The sequence below is a fragment of the Pleurodeles waltl genome, chromosome 10 (assembly GCF_031143425.1).
Source record: "Pleurodeles waltl isolate 20211129_DDA chromosome 10, aPleWal1.hap1.20221129, whole genome shotgun sequence".
Taxonomy (NCBI): domain Eukaryota; kingdom Metazoa; phylum Chordata; class Amphibia; order Caudata; family Salamandridae; genus Pleurodeles; species Pleurodeles waltl.
In genome coordinates this window covers 891,898,374-891,915,721 of record NC_090449.1, presented here as the reverse complement: position 1 = coordinate 891,915,721, position 17,348 = coordinate 891,898,374, and the positions used below count along the sequence as shown (strand labels likewise).

At 46.1% G+C, this 17,348-nt stretch overlaps 1 protein-coding gene across 10 annotated transcripts in view; it reads right to left on the bottom strand.

Moving 5' to 3' along the window:
• AKAP9 (A-kinase anchoring protein 9) overlaps nucleotides 1–17,348 on the bottom strand; it is a 969,300-nt gene that overhangs the window by 107,913 nt on the left and 844,039 nt on the right. For all 10 annotated transcript variants that reach the window (XM_069211620.1, XM_069211621.1, XM_069211624.1 and 7 more), the window contains one exon: nucleotides 8,904–9,054. In XM_069211620.1, coding sequence (XP_069067721.1) covers nucleotides 8,904–9,054 — 151 coding nt within the window. The remainder of the gene's footprint in view (nucleotides 1–8,903; nucleotides 9,055–17,348) is intronic.

Here is a 17,348-nt window from a genome sequence, read left to right as displayed (position 1 = left end):
TTGGCTAGGACTCTTGGATTGAGGGGAATGGGAGAAAAGTGTAAGCATATATTCCTGACCATGCCTTTCAAAATGCACTCCCCAAAAGCCCAGATGGCCACCCCGACCTGCAAAGATTTGGCACTTTGCATTCTGTGGAGTGGCAAAAAGGTCCAGGTTTGGCTTGCCCCACTGACAGAAGACGAGGTTGAGCACCTTCTGATCCAACTCCTGTTTGTAGTTGGATGTTGTTAGCCTGCTGAGAGAGTCCGCTATGATATTTTGCTCCCCTGGCATGTGTTCTGCTCGTAAATGCACTCCGTGGAGGATGGACTTGTTCCAGATATACTGCGATTCTGGAGATAAGAGCAGAGGTCTGGTCCTTACCTGTTTGTTGATAAAGTGCATTGATGTAGTGTTGTCCGTATGTATGAGGACTAGCAAATTCTTTATTTTTGGCAGGAAAGCTTTAAGAGGTAGGCTAACTGCTTAAAGCTCGAGATAATTGATGTGGTAGGTCTTGTGATGGGTTTTCCACTTGTCGCTGACCTGTAAGTCCTAAAGGTAGGCTCCCCAACCTTATAGGGAAGAATCGGTTGTGATCATCCACCAAGAGAGAGGTGATTATAGTCTCTATAATTCGGATTGTATCGTTGAAAGACCCAGTGGACTTCGCCCACTGACTGTCCAGTTGTTCTTGAAGGGGTCGCATCCTGTGACGGCAGAACGGAATGAGAGGGATACGGGAAGACATCATGCCTACGAGGGATTTGAAGAGGCAAACAAAACTTTTTTCTTCTTTGAACCTATTTGGCTAAGGTGATTTGTTTTTGCTGTCTTTCACTTGTAGGAGCAGCTTTGTTGAGTGACGTGTCCATGACTTCACCTAGGAAGGTAATCTTTTTTGAGGATTGAAAGGGTGACTTCTTGTCGTTGACAATGAGACCTAATTCCCTGAATAGCTGTATATAGGCCGCTGTTGATCTTTGCGCCTGTGCCTTGGATGCAGACTTGATCAGCCAGTCGTCCAAATGTGAGAATACCTGATGCTTTTGTTTTCTCAGGAATGCTACGACTGGAGCTAAACATTTGGTGAAAATCCTGGGGGCTGATTTGAGACCAAATGGGAGAGCGTTGAATTAGAAGTGATTTCCGGATTCCATAAACTTGAGGTACTTTCTGTGGTTTTGATGGTTCGGGATGGTGAAGTCTGCATCCTGGAGATCGAGAGTGGACAAATAATCTTCTGAACTTAAAAGCAAGAGAATATTGTTTAGAGTAATCATACGGAATATCTGCTTCTTGGGATACGTGTTCAGCTCCCTTACATCCAAGATTGGACGCCATTCCTTCCATTTCTTTTGGACGAGAAAGAAACATGAGTACAAACCCCTCTGTCTGAAATAGGAACCTTTTCTATTGCTCCCTTCTTCAGCATTGTCAAAACCTTTTTCTTGACGAGATGTAGGTGCTTTTGAGTGTGTCACGATGGAAGAATTGCTGGTGGAATTTGTGGGAACTCCAGGGGATGGCCAAACTGGATAAGGTTTAGCACCCATTGATCCACGGTGATGTCTTGCCATCTGTAAAAATAACGGGACATCTTTCCTCCTAGTTATAGATTTGAGAAAAGATCGGTAGCCAGTATCCGTATAAAGTCATTGGCTACGGCCTGCATCCTTTCCTTGCTGCCCTGCTCCTGTTTTTTTGCATGGGCCTGCTATAGGCAGCTTGGTGAGGCTGTCTCTGTAGGTGTTGAGGACGAAAGGACTGAAAAGGAAAGGAGAAATCTGGATTTCTATAGTGCTGTAAACCACCTCTGTATGATGGAAACCCCTGCCCTCTGGCACCAGGAAAAGGTTGTTTCTTAAATTGAAGAGTTCCAAGAGATTTGGCCATGGCAGTATTGGTCTTTATAGCCTGCAGGGCATCGTCAATATGCTTACCAAAAAGGGCTTCACCATCAAAAGGTAGATCAAGAATCTTGTTTGCACCTGAGGTCTGAATATAGTTTCACAAAGCCAACCCAGCCTTCTATGAACGGCGGCTCCTGCCAATGGTCGAAAAGCAGTGGTAGCGATGTCCATTGCACAGCTAATAACCTCAGCCGACGCTCTTTCCCCCTCCTGTAGTATTTTCTTCGCCTCTACCTTGGTATCCTCTGGCAGCTGGTCCAAGTAAGAAGCTATGTCCACCCATAACTGCCTGCCGTACCTGCCTATAATAGCCAAGGAATTTGGTGTCCTAGCCGTAAGAGAAGCCATTGAGCAGAAATGCTTTCCGATGTTATCACGTCTCCTTCCCTCTTTATCAGGGGGTGCAGAAATTGGCGCGGAAGGGTTTTTGGACCTGAATTGGGCCACCTGAGTAATTACAGAGTCCGGTTTGTGATGTCCCATCAACCAGACTGGGGAGTCGTCTGGTAACCCTATTTTTCTTGTCTAGGCGTGGCAGGACCGCAGTAATGGTTGCAGGATTCCTCATCACCTTCAGGCCCCCATCCCATATATAGTCGACTATGGGCATGGATTTTACACTTTTCTGGTATGGCTCCTTAAAGTCATAAAGAAAGCAGTCCATCTGCTTCGCCGGCATTGGTGGTCCAAATCGTTTTGTAGCTCTCTCTAAAAGATTATAAAAACCACCTATGTCACCTAGTGGTGAATCCACCGGAACAGGAGAAGGAGATGACAGTGTGGGAATTAGATAATCATCTCACTCTGTAGTGGCATCTGGCTACTCCCATCTTCTCTATCATCATCACAGGTTGATGGATCTTGCAGCGGGACTGTCTGAGGCATATGTGTGGGCATCTCAGGTAGAGGTAACCCTCTTTGAGCAGGTATGGAAGGCGGTGGTACTTGTGACCTTGGTGGTATGGTGCCTGCTGAGGAATAGTAGTAGTAGATGGAAACCCCTTCTGATAATCTGCCAGCATTAACTGCAGGTCCGATATGGGGGATCCAGGAATAGGGACCATCTCATCCTGATATAATTACTAAAGGTTTATAAAAGGCTTGAAGATCATATGCGTCAGAACCATACTGATCGTCATTGTCCACTTCTTAGCACTTCACATGTAACTCAGACGGGCTGTGAGCAACACCGAATAGCCCCTCATCATCTGAATCATCCTCTTCTAATACATGTGATGGAATCAAGGGTGACACCTTGCTAGGAGAAGTGTGGGACGGAGTCAAATACCTGGTTTTCCCCAGTCTCTTGTTATTCTCCGCAGACGACTGTGTCGTCGACAGTATCGTCAACAGTGTCATCATTAACGATGCAATCTGCTGTGACATTATGGGCCCCGTCGATGAGGTAGTTGTCAATGGTAGAAATGTAGCTGTCGACGATGGTATCGTCTTCGCGTTCGTCAACAGAGTAGAAGAGGTAGGTATCTTCAATATTGACGGTCTGACTGAAGGTGCCATCGAGAATGGTGTTGTCATTGTGTGTACAGTCGAAGCACTGCACACCGTAGAAGGCGTTGTTTTAGTAATGCCCATCAACGTCGCTGTAGATGCTTTCGGCATCAAAGGTGTCAGCAACGAGGGCCTCGTCGACGATGATGTCAATGTTTTTTCAGAAGGCTTCTTGAAGGAATGCTGCACCTTTGGAGGTGGCGTACAGGGTTCGTAAGCCTTTTTGTGCCTTTCTGAAAGGCAGAATGCTCTTCTCCCTGTGCGAAGATGAAGCTCTTCTTTGAGGAGAGCCAGAAAGACTGCAACCTTTAATAGACCCTTGAGTGGTCTTTAAGGCTTTTTTGGGTTGCTCAGTAGAAGAACAAGAGTGAGGTCATCTGTCCCTTTTTTGAGTTTTTCTTAAGGACGTAGAAGATTCCTCACTGTCAGATCCAGAAACAGGACCATGCCTTGATTTTAACTTCTGGAGCCAAATGAGCAGCCTGCCCTCTCTGTCCTCGAGAGTTTTGTTAGAAAATGTTCTGCATACCTTGCAGTCCTTCATTGAATGGTCTGGGTAAAGGCAATATATGCAGCTTTATGTGGATCTTTAAGAGGAAGCCTTTTCTTGCCACAGCTCTTGCAGGCTCTGAATAGACTCTTTTACTCCTTGTCTGGCATTGTGGATGAAGCCAAAAAATCAGTTATTCTCCAGACCAATATATGGTTAAAGAGATTCTAACTGTTATAAGTTAGATTTCGTGGAACAATATTCTCAGAAATGACTTTGAAAAGGTGTGGCTGAGCAGAGCTCAGTGGAGACTCCCTAGCACGACATGCAGTAGAAAATCTGAGGGAATAGAGCTTCTGACTGAAGTGTTCTAAAGGGAGATGCAGCCCGATAGGATGAGCTCTATCTTTGGTCTCTTTTCTAAATAGAATTAGATGGCCTAAAAAAGTGAAGGCCTAGGGGCCTTGATACATTATGTTTTACATTACATCACTATTGTGAGGTACTGGGGACACCCATCTCGACAACAGGGAATGATTCAAGCATGTGAATCTATGAAAGTTTCAATACCGGAGTAACAGTACCTATTCATGGAGGTACTTTCACTCACATTTCCAAGAAAAGCCTACCAATGCACCACTAAAAGCTTGCCTAAAACACACATTAAAACACTGACTGTAGCTCAAGATCATATCAAAAGGAAGCCAGTAACAATAAAAGTTCCTCAATATAACAATCAGATGTGAAAGTATGTATAGGTTTAATGAGCAGTAAATCTTTGTAGGGAAATGCCGCCCTTGGCATGGTGGCCCTCTAACTTTATGCCTTTTGTTGATGCTAGTTAGGATTGAAAGTGTGCTGGGATCCTGCTAACCAGGCCCCAGCACCACTGTTCTTTCCATAAACTGTATCTTAGGGCCAGATGTAGGTACAAACCATTTTGCGACTTGCAAATTGCGAGTTCTTCCGACTCGCAATTTGCAACTCGCAAACTGGTATGCAGAAAGGTGTCTCAGACACCTTCTGCGACTTGCAATGGGGTCGCAAAGACCCACCTCATTAATTTTGTCTGGGCACTCACGTGGATGGTGGCCTGCTGGAGACAGCAGACCACCATGTCCGTGACTGCTTTTAAATAAAGCAGTTTTTTTTTCCTCTTTGCAGCCCGTTTTCCTTAAAGGAAAATGAGCTGCAAATAGAAAAAATACCGAAACCTTTTTGTTTCGGTTTTTTTCAGAGTAGGCAGTGGTCCATGGGACCACTGCCTGCTCTGAAAAAATAATTTTGGGAGCATTCACAAAGGGGAAAGGGTCCCAGGGGGACCCCTTCCCATTTGCGAATGAGTTACCATCCACTTCAAGTGGATGGTAACTGCGAGTTGATTTGCGATCGCTTTCGCGGTCACAAATCAACTACATTACGGTGCGAATCGCAAATAGGAAGGGAACACCCCTTCCTATTTGCGAGTCGGAAACACATTTTGCGAGTCGGTACCGACTCGCAAAATGTGTTTCTGCATCGCGTAAGGGCTTTTGAGACTCGCAAACGGCGTTTTTCGCCGTTTGCGAGGCGCAGAAAGCCTTCCTACATCTGGCCCTTTGTTCCCACAATTGACACAGCCCTGGCACACAGGTAAGTCCCTTGTAACTGGTGCCCCTGGTACCAAGCGCTCTGTGGCCAGGGAAGGTCTCTAAGGGCTGCAGTATGTCTTATGCCACCCTGGGGACCCTTCACTCAGCACATGCACACTGCCTCACACCTTGTGTGTGTTGGTTGGGAGAAAATGACTAAGTCGACATGGCACTCCCCTCAGAATGCCAAGCCCCTAACCCACTGCCTGTGGCATAGGTAAGTCACCCCTCTAGCAGGCCTTACAGCCCCAAGGCAGGGTGCACTATACCACAGGTGAGGGCATAGTTGCATGACCACTATGCCTCTACAGTGTCTAAGCCAAATCTTAAGACATTGTAAATACAGGGTGGCCATTAAGAGTATATGGTCTGGGAATTTGCTAAACACAAACTCCACAGTTCCATAATGGCTACACTGAAATCTGTGAAGTTTGGTATCAAACTTCTCAGCACAATAAATCCACACTGATGCTAGTGTGGGATTTATTGAAAAATGCACACAGAGGGCATCTTAGATATGCCCCCTGTATACCAATCCTAACACCATTGTTAGGCTGACCAGGTTCCTGCCAGCCTGCGACAACCAGACGGGTTTGTGACCACGTGGGGTGAGTGCCTTTGTCACTCTGTGGCCAGGACCTCCCCCTGCAGGAACTGTAACATCTGGCGGTGAGCCTCAAAGGCTCATGCCTGTTGTTACAGTGCCCCAGGCATCCCAGCTAGTGGAGATGTCCGCCCCTCCGGACACAGCCCCCACTTTTGGCGGCAAGTCAAGAGGAGATAATGAGAAAAACAAGGAGGAGTCACCCACCAGTAAGGACAGCCCCTAAGGTGTCCTGAGCTGAGGTGACCCCTGCCTTAAGAAATCCTCCATCTTGGTTTTGGAGGATTTCCGCAAAAGGAATAGGGATGTGCCCCCCTCCCCTCAGGAAGGAGGCACAAAGAAAGTGTAGCCACCCTCCAGGGCAGTAGCCTTTGGCTACAGCCCCCCAGACCTAAACACACCCCTAAATTGAGTATTTAGGGGAGACCCTGAACCCAGGAAATCAGATTCCTGCAACCTACAACAACAAGGACTGCTGACCTGAAAGCCACACAGAGACAATGGAGACAACTGACTTGGCCACAGCCCTACCAGCCTGTCTCCAGACTCAAAGAACCTGCACAGCGACACATCCAGCGGGACCAGCAATCTCTGAGGACTCTGAGGGTGTGTTTTGTGTGCAGCCCCCTCAGTGCTCTACAAAAAAACCCTTGTCTGCTCCCCGAGGACGCTGGTACTTACCAGCTAGCATACTGGAACCGGAGCACCACTGTTCTCCATAGGCGCCTATGTTATTTGGGCCCTCCTTTGACCTCTGCACCTGACCAGCCCTGCGTTGCTGGTGCAGTGGCTTTGGGGTTGCCTTGAACCTCCATCTGTGGGCTGCCTATGCCCAGGAGACTGAACTTGTAGGTGCTTTACTTACCTGAGAAACTAACCAATACTTACCTCCCCCAGGAACTGTTGATTTTTGCACAGTATCCACTTTTGAAATAGCTTATTGCCATTTTAACCAAAACTGTGTGTACTACTGTTTTAAATCAAAGTTCTATACTTACCTGTGTGAAGTACCTTACAATGTATATACTTACCTAACATTTGAGTCTTGTGGTTCTAAAATAAATTAAGAAAATAATATTTTCTATATAAAAACCTATTGGCCTGGAATTGTCTCTGAGTGTGTGTTCCCATTTATTTCCTGTGTGTGTACAAGAAATCCTTAACACTACTCTCTGATAAGCCTACTGCTCGACCACACTACCACAAAATACAGCATTCGTATTATCTAATTTTGCCACTATCAACCTCTAAGGGGAACCCTTGGACTCTGTGCACACTATCTCTCACCTTGAGATAGTATTTACAGAGCCAACTTCCTACAATCTTTGAAGGTAGGTTGAACAAAACCCTTGAGGAAAAGAGGTCACTTTAATTGAGGTGTTGAAAAAATACCTTAAGATGTAGATGAGGTACAAATTGAAATTTCTGGTCAGCAGCTAAAGCATAATGTGAACCAACAAGGTACAAATGGGGACCCACAACATGGTAATGGATAAAAGTTTTATCCATCATATTCCTATTCCATTGACCAATGAGAAGTATGTACTTTGTACTTTGACCCGAGCTACAAATGAAACAGCATATGAATGTTTTTAATTTGGCAAGCTTCCATATTTTACGAAAGCAATGCATAATCAAACAAAGAAATTCTGGAAATTAAGAGATACTTTTTTTAAATGGTGGCTTAAGTCTGGACCGTGACAATATTTCGTCTATGACATTAACTGAATTGCAGCTCCAACAAAGTACAAACTTTGAACATGTGAGCAAAATACATTTCATTGGTTATTGTGTGTAATTGGGCTGGCTCTAGTATTTGCTTTTGTAGACGGTTTGCATATTATGTAAATATTAACTGTTGCATCTATGGACATTTTGGCATATGTTCAATATTATGGTAGAAGAAAACAATAGAGATTTCCAAAGTTTACATCTTCTGTGTCCATGCTTAGGAAAGTTTTACATGTGTAGGTCACACTTTAAAATCATTAAAATATCCTACATGTCTACCGGCTGGTAAAGACGCAAAATTATTTTTACCTCTGAGAAACACCAAGGGAACACAATAATGGGAAAGATTGAAACCATGATGCTGGACCCGTTATAATACTGCTTTCAGCCACAGAAATGATTAGATACAACATACAAGTTAGACAACCCAGTCAATCTTACGCCAAAGGAAAAAGCCAGGCCATTTACTAGTATGCTCATTTTAGGCCTCGCTGAAGAACAACTGTGAAGCCAACTATAAACTTGCACCATCCCACATCCACCACACAATCACTCACCAAGACATGAAAGGCAGTAACAACCCCATGCAGCGAGGGTCCACTAAGATCCTAAGGGATAGACTCAAACTCCACATCTGACTGATGCTTTGTGCAGTGCCTGAAGACCCGCAGAAACATTGTGATGAACCCCAGAGAAACAACCAACACATATACCAACTCTACACAAGTTTTGATGCCAGGTCATAAGACCCACTCCCATGAACCTCATTTGCAGGGAAATCCATTAACTCATATCAACCCACATTTACTCACTGAGTCAAAGCATGTCCAAAGGTAACACTCAAGCACACCCTCCCCCATTCAGTGGGCTAACTCAACCACAGAGAAGTTCAGCTGGAAAGCTCTATGAGGTCAAATAATTGGTAGATGTTTGCTATACAAAAATGAAATAAAATAACTTGTGTTAGCAAGCATTATATTTCAAAGAGTTCCCTAGAGATGAACACTAGAAACATAATGCAAATCAGTTTCATCTGATGTTACCTCTAGCTCTTCTTGTCCTCTTTTTTCAAGCCTTTCCATTTTTGCCTTTTCCTTTTCCAAAGCCCACTGTAATTCTCTTGTTTTCTTTTGTTCATGTGCTATAGTATCATTTAAGGCATCAAGTGCAGACGCTTTTTCAGCCATCCCAGCCCTTAAATTAAAATAAAATAAATACAAATCTATTTTAGAGAATAGTGTTTACAATGTAATTTTGTATAACACCATTTTTTAAACAAGTGTTTGTCAAGGATATTACAGGATGTATTTATTTTAAAAAAATGTTTTCATTTCAAAGAGAAATATAATTTTAATCATAATGCACAAAGAACAAAAAAGGTGAGGCGCCCCACATCAGTAGGTTCATTAACTTTGCCCAGGTTAATAGTTCCTATTCTTTCACAGGGTCTTATCACAAATAAATGACAGGATGCCAGTGCTCATACTAATTACATGTAGTTACCCAAAACATTGCAAAAGCATGGTTTCACCGAAAAAAAAAAAAGAAAAAAAAAACACAAGAATAATACAGCTGTTTTGCAGTACAAAGTTAAAATCTTATATAGAGAACAATGGACATACTTTGTTACTCAAAGTTAGCCATGCCTGTGTAGCACTGCATTTTCAGTTGTGGTTCACACCCAAAATAATTTCCAGTATTATTTACGGCTGTTCGAAAGATTATCTGTTTACGGTTGGCCCTAATGAAAACGCTGGAGAGGGCCCACTGTATAGCATTTGTTAGCTTGACGAACAAGTTACTTACTTTCGGTAACGAATTTCATGGTACAGACTATCTAGCTGCAGATTCATTACCTTAGAATTCACTGGCATCAGCTCTGAATTCGTAATTTTTCTGCTGAGCAGTACCTGGCATGAGCCGTCGGGTGGCGTAGTTCGGATCCACGTGCCTCGCCCGGCTCTGCGTGGTGTAGTCTGAGCAGTCTGTGATGTTACGGTCTTCTATATAGGCAGCACCCTGGTGAGAATACGTCAGTTCTTTTTCACAACTTACCACGCCATAAGTGCATGGTCATGGAGGAACCAACCTTTTCTGATTGTCGGTGCAAAATGACGTGCCCTGGAAAAAGGGTAAAAATATGAAAATACATAGTATATATCCGCAGAGCGGGAAGGCATGGTTGGGTGTGAGGAATCTGCAGCTAGATAGAGTCTCTACTAGATAATTTGTTAACGAAGGTAAGTAACTTGTTCATCTGATAGAGACTTCTAGCTGCAGATTCCTTACCTTAGAATAGATACCCAAGCCATGACCTCCTGGCGGTGGGCTGCGGACATATACTTTGTACAAGAAAGTCCTGTAGGACTGAGCGAGCAAAATGGTGCTCTCTCCTCACCTGGCTATCCAGGCGTTAAAGCCTTGTGAACGTGTGCAAGGAAGCCCACGTTGCCGCCTAGTAGATATCTAGTACCGGCACACCTTGAGTTAACACTGTGGTAGCAGCTTTCCCCCTTGTAGAGTGAGCTCTCAAGCCCTGAGGAGGCTGCTTCTTAGCAAATGCGTAGCAGATGTTAATGCAGAGAACGACCCAGCGCAAAATGGTTTGTTTCTGAACTGCCTGACCCTTCTTTGCACCAATGTACCCCACAAAGAGTTGGTCATCCACCCGGTACTCTTTTGTGTGGTCAAGGTAGAACAACAATGCTCTTTTTGGGTCCAGCCAGTGAAGTTGCTTATCTTCTTTAGAGGGATGCAGTGGAGCAAAGAAGGTGGGCAGGGTAATGTTGTGACCCAGGTGGAAAGGGGTCACCACCTTGGGGAGGAAAGAGGCACGAGTTATGAGGACTACCTTATTAGGATATACCGTGAGATACAGCGGTTTTGATGATAAAGCCTGCATCTCTCTTACTCTCCTGGCAGATGTGATCACCACTAAGAAGGATGTTTTGATAGTGAGCAGCCGGAGAGGACAATTATGTAAAGACTCAAAAAGAGCACACATAAGAAAAGTGAGCACCAGATTAAGGTCCCATTGGGGCATAACAAAAGTGGAAGTAGGTGCAAATATATGCACAAGCTCTTTTAAGAATCTCTGTACAATAGGATACTTGAACAAAGACTGTTCATCAGGTAAACGAAGAAAAGCCGATAAGGCAGAAAGATAGCCCTTAAGAGTCCCTAAGGAGGAACCCTATTGGGAAAGAGAAGAAGAAAGAGGATCAATAGACCTCTCTGTACAATACAATACAAAACGCTTCCAATGGCAGGCGTAAACCGTCTTAGTAGAGGGACGCCTAGCTGCCAGAATGACATAACAGACTTTGGGAGGGAGGTCATAAACCATAAACTGCCACTGCTCAATCTCCATGCATGAAGCCACAGAGTTGACAGGTTCAGGTGGAGAACCTTCTCCTGCTGCTGCAACAGAAGATCCTCCCAAAGAGGCAACCTGATGGGAGGACTGATCTGAAATCCCTAGCCTGCGCAGATGAGCTGCCACCACCGCTATCACCTTAGTGAACACCCGAGGGGCACTGGTGAGTCCGAAAGGGAGCACGGTAAACTGAAAGTGCTCGTGGCCCATCTTGAACCGCAAGTAACACCTGTGGGCGGGCAGGATAGGGATGTGAAAATACCCATCCTGTAAGTCCAGCGCTACCATCCAGTCTCCTTGGTCTAGGGCAGACAAGACATGAACAAGAGTGAGCATCTTGAATTTCTCCTTTTTGAGGAAGAGATTGATGTCCCTTAAATCCAAAATAGGGAGAAGACCCTTGATCTTTTTTGGAATCAGAAAGTAATGGGAATAACAACCACTGCCTACTTCTGACATCGGGACCCTTTCTATGTCTCCCATGGCCAAGAGAGCCGTAACTTCCCCGGGGAGTAAGACAAAATGATCCTCCATCAGCCGTTCTTTTATCGGAGTGATATAGGGAGGGAAAGACTGGAAGGGGAGGGAACAGCCCTTCTGTATGATCTGCAAGACCCAATTGTCCGATGTTCTGGACCGCCAGTGAGGTAGATGAAATTGAATCCTCCCTGCAACTGGACGGACATGGTCTTGCAGAACCATACTAGGAGGGCTAGGGTGCTGCGGAAGAGGGGAGCTGGGTGTTGGCCGACCTCTGGCTAGACCCTCTGGGTCTGACGGTAATACGACCTCTTCCTCGCACGGGATGCTGTGCAGCCAGAGGATAGTGGCTAACCAGTGGTTGGCGTGGTACCACATCCCTGCCGAAGCCTCAAAAGGGGCGATAGACAGACTCCTGATGAGCCAGGACTGAAAGGCCCCAGGATCTGGCCGTAACTCAAGAATCCTTGAACCTCTCAAGCGCGGAGTCTACCTTCTCACCAAAAAGGCGAAAGCCATAGATAGGCATGTCCAAGTTGGTCCAGCCTCGGATCATCCTAAATGAGGATGGGGCTGGGGCTACCACCACCAGTGGGTGCCGGTGGAGAGGGAGCCGACGTCGGTCCCAGCACCAGAGGAGGTTGACTGTGAGAACCATGCGTCAGTCTGGATCCACTATCGGATCCTAGGGTCCCCAACAGTGCTGAGGCAGAAGCCGCCGACATCGAATCCGATGGGGCCCCTGCTGACCCCACAGGGCCCGAAGACCCACCGGAGGGTGTAGCCCACTCATAAACAAGGTGCATAGCCTCGTAAAATTCTTTAATTTGAGCGGGGGTGGCTCCGGTTCCCGGAAAGAGGGGAAGACGCAGAGTCTGCCCTGGTGACAGCTCCGCAGACGCGCCTCGAAACGTCGACAATCCCCAGACGTCTCGTCGGCCGACAGCCGTGGCGAAGTCGAAGTCCACTTGGACTTCTTCTTTTTGTGCATCTTACCTGAATGCCCCAAAGAATGGGAAGAAGATGACTTGGGGGTCCTTGAGCAGTGCCACGACCTCCTCCTAGAGCAGGACTGTGACCTCATCGGAGTCGCGCGAACAGAAGACGGCTGCCGGGCCGCTAGAAGCTTGAGAGAGCTCTCTCTCTCTCAAGGCCTTCGGAACCATGGCCCGACAGTCAGAACACAACTTCGAATTGTGGTCCTTCTCAAGGCACAGAGACAAATCTGGTGTGGATCCATGACCGACATGGTGCGATGACAAGCACCACATGCTTTAAATCCAGTCTTTCTCAAAGACATTGCAAAGACAATCGAAAAAAATCCTCGACAAAAACGTCGAAAAAAAGGGTAGCTCTATCCGGACCTGCGCTTAACCGGCGCAGAGGGAAAAGAACTGACGGACGCTCACTGGGGCCGTGCCTATATAGAAGACCGTGACGTCACAGACGGCACCAACAATGCTGACGACACCACGTGGAGCTGGATGACGCACGTGGATCAAACGACGCCTTCCGACGGCACGAGCAGGGTACTGCTCAGCCAAAAAATTCCAGTTTCGAAGCTCACGCCAGGGAATTCTAAGGTCAGGAATCTGCAACTAGAAGTAGTTATAATGTAGTTGTAGACAGACTTTGCGGAATCAAATGGAAAAAGAGTTGGCAAGGCCAATAGGTCTGGCCTTAATAGTATGAGCGCCAAGCTGTCGAATTTGCCAATATTTGTCTGTAAAGCAATTGTGTGAAAAAAGATAAAGAAAGGAAAATGATACATACCCTGTAAGCATTTGTTTGTGGCATGTAGTGCTGCAGATTCATATGATGTGCATTCTTCTGCCATCTAATGTTGGGCTCAGACGTATGCAACTTGTTGTTCTTCAAAGTCTTTGAGTCATGGGATAGTGACTCCACCTTTTGCTGGTAATTTGCATGGGCATCGGCTCCAATGTAAGACAGCTTATCCTGCACAGCAAGTGAGGATGGAAATGGAGCGCAGAGAGACACAAAAAGATGACTATGCGAAGAAAGAAGGAGGAAAATGATCTTCAATATCCAAAGGCTTCTGGTGAGTATGGTGGGCGCAGGTGATTCTGTACCACTACATGCCATGTGTACCATGAAGAAGAGGAACCAGCTATGTAAAGGGTGCTATGGATGTGAGAGTAGGTGTCCTTCAAGTCAAGGGTGGTCATGAAGTTGCATTTCTGTAGTAGAGGAATTACATCTTGGAGTATCACCATGTGGAAGTGCTTCAACAGGATGTATTTGCTGATTTGCCGGAGGTCAAGTATGGGCATGAGAGACCAATTCTTTGTGGAAATGATAAAATGCAGGGAGTACACTCCCTTGCTGCAGTGGTGGAGCAACACAAGCTATATAGTTCCTTTGTGAATAAGGGCATCCACTTCCTCTTGAAGGTGGCGCTAATGTTTTGGGGAGAGGGCATGTTTGCAGGAAGGAGTGTTTGGTTGTGTGTCGGTAAGCTCCAAACAGTACCCATTGCCTATGATGATGAGGACCCATTGATCGAAGGTGATTTCAACCCACTGGGACAGAAACCCATGTTGTCTTCTCCTGACAGGTGCTGTGTTCAGGGGAGGCGTAAGTGATTCACTGCTTTGCCAGGGTGGCCCATTTTGTGGCACCACCTCTACCTCATTCACTAGAATTACTGCCCTTGCTACCCCTCTGTCGTAGTACTGGGGAGAGGTCTGCTGCGTTTGATGTCTTTGGAGAGAGGCAGTCTTGGAACCTCCACAGTACTGAGTCAGACGAAATAATCCATGGGTTGAAGGTTTTTGTAGTGCTCCCATGTCCTTTGCTATATCAGTGTCATTCTTTACCATTCTGAGCATCTGATAAACCTGTGGTCCGAAGAGATGGTCTCCATTAAAGGGCAGGTTGAGCAGGTGCTGCTGGACTTCAAGCTTGAAGCCTAAAACACACAGCCAGGCCCGTCGACAAAGGGGGACACTAGAATTTATCCTGCAGACTGTGGTGTCGGTAACTTCAAGGGCACACCGAATATTGATGTTGGAGGTAAGTTTTTCCACAAGTTCTTGCCCCCTCTTTTTGTACTGGTCCAGAAAGTGTTGAAGACATTCTTTGATTTCGTCCCAGTGCGCCCTGTTGTACCGAGAAAGAAAACCAACAGAGTTGATAAAGCGCCAATGAGTCGCACAGTGGGTAGCAATGCATTTATGTATTGCGTCTATCTTCTTACTTTAACTGTCTGGAGGTGGGGCACGCTTGTGGGTGGTATGGATGAGTCCCGTAAAAGTTGTCCCCTGACATACCGGGTTAGATGCCTTGTTTCTGTTAGCCACCCAGTGTTAATAACTGTGGTCTTTAAAAGCCCCTTAAAGATGTCAGGAGCAGGCTTAATAGTCCCTTAACCAAGAGAAATCACTCCGTGGAACACAGGGGGGAAAAGAGCGCCTCCAACAAATCATCCTCCAGTAGCTTATGCAGCTCAACCTTATGGTAAGTGGGCACTCTATGGAGGATCTCATGGTAGGAGATTGTGTTGTCAGGTCGGGACCAAAGGGGTGTTCTGAGGGAGTGGGTCTAAAGGATTGTTATACAGATCATGAAGTGATACTGGACTGTCCTGGCCAATTATAGAATGTGGTGGACCCTGTGGAGAGTGAGACCAAGGGTTAGCATGTCGTGTGGGAGAAGTGGGGGCAAGGGGGAGGTAGATAAGGATGCAAAGGAAGAGTAGAGGAAAGGCGAGGTGGAGGTAGACAGGGCAGAGGAGGTGGTAGACCAGTGCCTCTGTCATGGCACCATGGGATCTTAGGCACTGGCTTCACGGGAGGGTTGAGGATTTTCACAAAGCTCAGCTTCTTTTTGAGAAGAGGGAATACTTTAGCTTTTGGAGGAGGTTGAAGGAAGATCCAACCAGTCTGTGGATAAATGAGGACCCTGGCTGCCAGGCGTCAAGCTCATCTTGTAGGCCCTGAAGGATGGGCTGATCTTGATCTTCAGAGGTGGAGAAATATAGGGCTTTGGGCACCGAGTGTTTCGGCTCCAAAGATGCTCTTTGGGCTGCTGGCACCGAGGCAGATTTCGGCCCTGAGGGTCTCGAGTCCAAAAAACGGCTTTGAGGCTGTCTTCAAAGTTGGAGCCAAAAGAGCCAATGGAGCTGAATGACGTGACTTTGGTACATGCTTTGATGCCAAAGCTGGGTAGCTACCAAGACCGAAGCGTTGTGTTGGTGCCGATCATGGTCTTCTCGCAGTGGCAGACCAAAAGCCTCCTAACAGGCTTCTGGGGTTGAAGCTCAACCCCAAGGGTGATGCTTGGCCTCTGTTCAGCGCCTTGAATATGGTTGGGTGGGGGAGGAGGATGGGGGTCTTATTCACAGCTGCTGTCTTCAGTGGATGATGTTAGGATGGCAGCAGGTAATCAATTTCGGAGACAGAGACCTCTTCTAGTGATAAGACCTGGTCCTCTGCAACAGAAGTCGATGGCTCAGCTTCCATATCCAGCTTATTGAATATATCCAGAGTGTCATCGCTCTAGTGTTGTGCCATGGAGACGGATATGCAGCATTGAGCTTAAAGGCAGTGCAAGGTTTTCTTACCATGTAAGATAAGGCAAGTAGTAGAGGGGGCCTTGTCATGCTCCGGGGAAAAAACAGAGGTTACACACCTGATGAAGGTCTGTGAATGACTACTTGTTGCAACACTCCGAGCAGTACTGGAATGGATTCCTTTCCATCACACTCGGGCATCGAACTACAGAGAAGGCTCCAAGGGGCAAAGACTTGAATGGGGTGTGGAGAAGTCTCGGTCACTGAACCGGTGAGGGTGTGCGACTCTTTGAGACAAAGAGAAGACGCAATGATTATTTACAATGATGTCTAGAGGATTTTTACGGGCTCAGCGACAAGAACCTGTGGCTTCAACCTGGGGCTCGGTGAGAACACATCTCAGACACATGGTGGAAACAAAAAAAACAATCTAACAATGGAGCTTATGCTCATATGCATTACCATCAATAGGTAGAGCCACTATACCTTATGGCACGAGGACAAAAGGAAAACAAGTTGCACACGTCCGAGCTCAACACTCGACAGCAGGAGTACATACAGCATGTGAAACTACAGCTATAAATGCCACAAACAAGCTATTTCAACATACTGAAGAAAGAGCAAACATGCATTTTATGATATTTGAAAACTGTACACTCACGTCAATGTTTTCAATTATTATAAATGGCATGGTGTATTATTAAAGTGCTTTTCACTTTGGAAACTCTGAATAGAATTTAAAAAGAATAAGGAAGCGTCGGAATGTAAAGGGAAATTAATGCCTAGGATTAATTTACTTTCCACGGGTCTCAGCCATTTGCTCCTCTGCACAAGCCCAGGGAGCAGATTTATGGGTCTCTGCGTGAATTGTCATGCTATTTACACCTTTTGCCCCAGCCTTGAGATACGTGGGTGCCACAGATGACCCACCCCCCCAGCTCCATAAAAACCTTTGCAAACCAAACCTTGTGTTTTCATGCCATATGTGGAACGCAGGAGATAAAATAACAAGCATTGGCAAAACCAACAGGTCTCCTCTATTAGCTTTGGCAATGTCTTTTGGGCATGTTGTAAAGCAGTGCAGCCGCTGTTTGGCAT